The 5,114-nt window shown below is 44.1% G+C and overlaps 1 protein-coding gene across 1 annotated transcript; it reads right to left on the bottom strand.

The window, feature by feature from the left end:
- Window positions 1-1,045: 1,045 nt before the first annotated feature.
- On the bottom strand, window positions 1,046-4,770 carry NDUFA4 (NDUFA4 mitochondrial complex associated). Its single transcript, XM_040592697.1, has 4 exons — window positions 4,554-4,770; window positions 3,791-3,879; window positions 3,176-3,236; window positions 1,046-1,266 (listed from the first exon to the last, which is right to left on the bottom strand). The coding sequence occupies exons 1-4, from the start codon at window positions 4,593-4,595 to the stop codon at window positions 1,210-1,212; spliced, it is 249 nt and encodes an 82-aa protein (XP_040448631.1). The 5' UTR covers window positions 4,596-4,770; the 3' UTR covers window positions 1,046-1,209.
- Between the last annotated feature and the right edge of the window lie 344 nt (window positions 4,771-5,114).

The raw sequence follows: 5,114 nt of genomic DNA, 5'->3' as shown, positions 1-5,114 counted from the left end.
AAGCCTCCCAGTCCACTTCAATATTTAATGATCTGAACTGCCACCAAATAACACACATACAGTTGACCTGTAAGACTCCTGTGAGACCCTATAAAATATGAAGCCTTTTCAAATGTTTGTTATTTTGCAATTACCACAGAATAGTTTTTCTTCTCCAACAAAAGTTCTTGCTGCTCCGTTTCTTTGACTTTATTCCTTACTATTTATAACAACAGCTATGATTATCTACATTCAGAGTCCACTTGGACTGAAATGTATCAAGATACGAACAGCTGTACTGTCAGGCCAGAATTATATCCCTTACCCAAAGAAACACCAGATCTTCACAGAAAAGAAGAAAGAACCTACCATAAGTTATAAACTTATAAAGATACTTTCTTTTCTGTGTCCCCATAACAAGACTCTTACCACGTCCTGAAGGATGAGAATTTGCCCTTCCTGACAGCTATTTTTGTTCTTACATGAAAATCTGATTGTTTCCTAAACCCTGTACCCTATTCTGCTTACTGTGTGCTTCCATTCCTTAGAAGGGTGATCCACAGGAAATCTTGAATGTTTCTGGAATTTTGTTTATTAACAAACTGCTTATGACAAAAAAGAAAAAAAAAAAAAGACAAAAAACCCACCCAAACCAAACAAAACCATTTGCAGAGAGCTTGGCTTTCCCCCCCTCAACCCCCACTCCCTCCAGCAACATATGGCAACATCTGCTGCCTTCGTGTCAGACAATGACTTGTTAGCATTGACTTTTCTGCTACCAGAACTTCTTAAAGTGGCAAGCAGAAAAATTCAGGTGCAAGTAAAAAAATTATATATGTATATTTACACGTATATAAATACATGCTTTCAAGTTATTGCAGTTTGGAATAGCGTGTGAATATCCAATTGTTTCTCTAAAGTTGACAGACTGAGTATAAAGCCCACCAAGACAACTTGCTTTCTTGTTGAGGAAACATGAATTGGCTTTTGCTTACTGTTTTACTGACCATATAACAAACTGTTAATAGGAGGATATTCTCTTTTTGCAAAATTAGAGAGTAGACACTTCAAGTTTCAGACATTTATTAAGCCTCCTCAAAACACTTTCAAACAGAAGACCAAGTGCAGCGTGAGGCAAGTTTGATTATTTCCTGGATGATTAAGCATGACAATTGTGCGGACGGCTTCCGGAAGACCTTTCTGTGCAGCTTACGGAGATGAGTGTGTTGTTCAGAAGTCAGGACGGTTCTTTTTCAGTTTACTGTAGTCTACATTAACCGAGTAGAACTAGGGAAGACAGAGGAAAAAAATGAGTAAGAAGCTCAACTATCCATTTTCCATGGTAATTACAAAAAAAACATGGATCATTTGAACCCACATCTGGAAACTGAAACCATAGTTTGAGCCTGTACACTAGACAGTAATAATTAAAGTTACTGCTCTTCAAAGGTTTTTTTGTTATTACCTTCATTCTGCATACAGCATTAGAAACTATGCATTTTAAGCAAGGCAGTGCTTGTGTCTACAACTAGAGAAAAACCCCAGTACCTCTTCTTTAATCCCCAGAATTAAAGGTCCATTCACAGCAAGTTCTTACAGTACTGCTGAGTTTATCCTTTTTGCCCTAAATCTATGTGCTCCTGTATACCAAAGGGAACCTAACTTGCCAAGTGACACAAAGCGTGGTGTATGTGAACAGACAGTGTCACAAGGGAATGTTTTGAGCAACGCTGTAAAAGCCAAGTTTGGTTTCAGCAGCTACATTTAGAACTGCAAGGTGTAACAAGGAGGAAGGAAAGTAAGAACAGATCCTTTCACATTCTCATTTTGTATCAATAAAGTTGGATCCCATTAAAAGCAATTCAAAACAGCCTAAATAGTCACTGAGGACAATGAAGCTTTGGCATTTCAGCCTGACATCAGGCATGAGATGCTAGTATTTCTTAATAAAAACTTGATTATTTTATTTATGCCCAAATTTAACTTTTTTAACTTCCTCAGATAAAACAAAACAGCCCATAGCACATTCAAATGACAGGTCTCTGTGCAACTCCTATAATAATGACCAGGTCTTCAACTCTTTGGGAAAACTGAGGAAGTTGATACGACAAAGACAAGTTTACCAAAAAACCTATTTCATCAAAAGCTAAACTTTGTTATATCAAAGCTTTTTATTAAACAGACACCCTCAATTTAAGAGTATCTGCCTTTCCAATTCCCACAGTGCAGACCTGGAAAAAAAACAAACCCCAAAGATACACACACCCAAATATGGTAAAGCCCGAGACTGTTTTCATGCTAAGACAGAAGAGGAATGCTACACAAGGCATGCACTCTTTAAAAGAATTTCTGCTGCACATTAATGTTGAATTTGCTTTTTAGATATTTAAGAAACAGCAACATTCCAGAAGCAGCAATGAAAACAGAGTATTATGTTTTTTCTGGACCTTTAAGGGAACCACAACATATTTTAGTTTGGACTATGGGGTTTTTTTTGCTTATTTCAATGATTGGAATAGTAAGATATGGTACTAAACAGACACTGCCTTTGAAAACACAGTAGACTGGCTTTTTTAGTAGCCTGAGGATAACCTTAAAATATTCTTCACAGAAATCTACTAAAATACCACTTTAGTAAAACGTGATTTCTGTAAACTACTAACCTTTGTATGCTTCCTTATTAGTTCAATGAAATAACTTGAATATTACTTAAAGAACATTTCTATTGCATCCAGTTACAACTGGTTTGTTTTCAAACAATTAACTGTAGAACTGAATTAGTGTTTAAGTTAAACACTGACGTTTTCCTGCTTTGCTTCTCATGACTAAAGGCCAACAGTTTAGAGCTTAAAAAGCTTTAGTTCAGAACTTAGAAGGTTTTGTCCTTCTCCCTGTAGTTTATTTCCGAGTTTTATGAGCAAGTATATTCTTTCTTTCACATACAATTCCTCTTTTCCTCACAGTGCAATATAAGTGACTGCTTCTACAGATTCCTTTCACCCCATTATCAAGCAACTCTAGGAAAGTTTTAAATCTCCAGCTTGATGCTCTCCGCTCTGAGTTCTAGAGACAAACAAATGTTCCACAGAAGAGGAAATACATCACTCAGCTACTTTCTAATATATTCAAACATCCTAAACCAGTAGGCTACACCTTTGATATTATGTTTCCTAAAAATCTGTATTTTTCATTTTACCTTGTACTGGTCGCTGGGAGACAGTTTGTTCCAAGGTTCTGGATTATTCGTCTTGTCCCAGCTATTGAAAGAAATGCAAGAGATGAGACATATCAACAGATTAACAGAGTCATGCTATCTTTAAAATTAATAAAATCTGTATGTGTACTGTGGTGGTTAGGCCATGGAAAGTCACCCAATCAAGTAAGTTTCCCCAGAAAGACACAGCCCCTTGTTGGAAATCTCCAAATCATCAAGGAAATCTCCAAATCATCAAGGAAATCTCCAAATCATCAAGGAAATCTCCAAATCATCAAGGAAATCTCCAAATCATCAAGGAAATCTCCAAATCATCAAGGAAATCTCCAAATCATCAAGGAAATCTCCAAATCATCAAGGAAATCTCCAAATCATCAAGGAAATCTCCAAATCATCAAGGAAATCTCCAAATCATCAAGGAAATCTCCAAATCATCAAGGAAATCTCCAAATCATCAAGGAAATCTCCAAATGCTCAGTGCCAGTGATACTGGAGCAAGACATTAAGGCCTCCAGAAACATAAAGACCAGGGCTGCAAAGTTTACTCTAATATAGGCAGAAAGAGAACTGGGTGCTGTGAATTATTTTTATACATACCAGACATCAGGGTTGAACATTGCCAAACGCATGAGGTACAGGCCTGCGCCAACACCTCCAGACCCAATGATCAAAAACAGAGGTATCAACTAGAACAACAAAGTAAAAATTACACGTCACACCACAATATATAAAAGCAGCATTGTTACATAGCACTTCTGAACTACAGCGATGACAAACCAAAGAACACACTCACATACTTTGAGCCACAATGCATGGCACTCTCAAACCCTGACACAAGCTCCCTGTGTGCAGGACATCCCTGTGGTCTGAGAGGGACTAGCAGCTACGAAGAGACAGATATGAAAAAAATATTGCTGCATGCACAGCAACCAAACGTCCTGTAACATCATGTTTCTGAAAAACAAACATCAATCACTCCGCTGCCCAAAACTGCCCCTACCATCCGCACCCCTGATCATAAAGTAAGAAAGTGGGAGTGGGGGCCTGTAAGGGAAGAGATGAGCAAGAAGGAAAGAGACGCCTTGAGCCTTGCTGCTGCGGCGAGACACAGCGCCGCACGTCCTAGCGGCGAGGGACCTGACCGTGCCTCGCCCACCAGCCCCGAGCCGCCCACACGCCGCCAGCCCCGGCCCCAGGGGCCAGGCAGCCAAAGGCAAAGGAAAACGAAAAGCGACGAGGGGTGCGCCCGGCGGGGCCGGGGTCACCGGCCGCCCGCAGGGGAAGACGCGAAAGAGGGGGGTGGGGGGGTACGGCCCGCCAGGGCCGAGGCACTGCAGCCCCCGCGCCGCCGGGTACTCACGCTGGGGTGCTTCCTGGCGTGGTTGACCATAACGCGAAACATGGCGGCAGCGGGCAAAGCTCTCGCTCTCTACCAAGCTCCCCAGCCCGTCCTCCCCCTTCGGCTGCCGAGGCCCAATGTCACTGAGGCCCCCGGCGCGGCAGGTGCCCGCCGCTGCAGCCCGGATGTAGCAGCTCCTGCGTTCGCCTGTTCGCCCTCCGCCGCCGCAGCCCCAGCCGGCGCCACCCCGGGGCGCTGAGCGCCGACACCGCCGAACACCCGGGCGACGCAGCTGTTGCGTTACCGCGGCCCGCGGCCGGCCCGCCGCTCGGGGAGCAGGCACCTGGCGGGGCAGCCCGGCCCGCTGCGCTCGGGCAGCTGAGCAGGCGCCAACGCCGCCTCGCCCCGCCTGCGGCTGAGGGCGGCGGGTGGCGCGGCGGCGGGCAGGGCGCGAGGGCTGAGGGCGGCCGGCGCCTCAGGGCCGCCTGCCCGCGCCGGGGCCGTGCTGGCACAGGGCCCTCCACGCCGCCTTCGGGCCTCTGCCAGGCAGGCGGGGGGCAGAAGCCGCCGCAGCCTTCCCGA

Source organism: Falco naumanni, chromosome 4 (assembly GCF_017639655.2).
Source record: "Falco naumanni isolate bFalNau1 chromosome 4, bFalNau1.pat, whole genome shotgun sequence".
NCBI lineage: Eukaryota > Metazoa > Chordata > Aves > Falconiformes > Falconidae > Falco > Falco naumanni.
Note: the sequence above shows the minus strand (reverse complement) of the source record. Positions and strands in the feature narration are given on the sequence as shown.

Excerpts from the sequence above, each read along its gene's own strand:
- NDUFA4 (XM_040592697.1), bottom strand. The coding sequence starts at position 4,595 with ATGTTTCGCGTTATGGTCAACCACGCCAGGAAGCACCCCAGC. Across the intron at positions 3,880-4,553 it reads ACGCCAGGAAGCACCCCAGC|TTGATACCTCTGTTTTTGAT; the intron begins GTGAGTACCCGG and ends TTGTTGTTCTAG. Across the intron at positions 3,237-3,790 it reads ATGTTCAACCCTGATGTCTG|CTGGGACAAGACGAATAATC; the intron begins GTATGTATAAAA and ends TTCTTTCAATAG.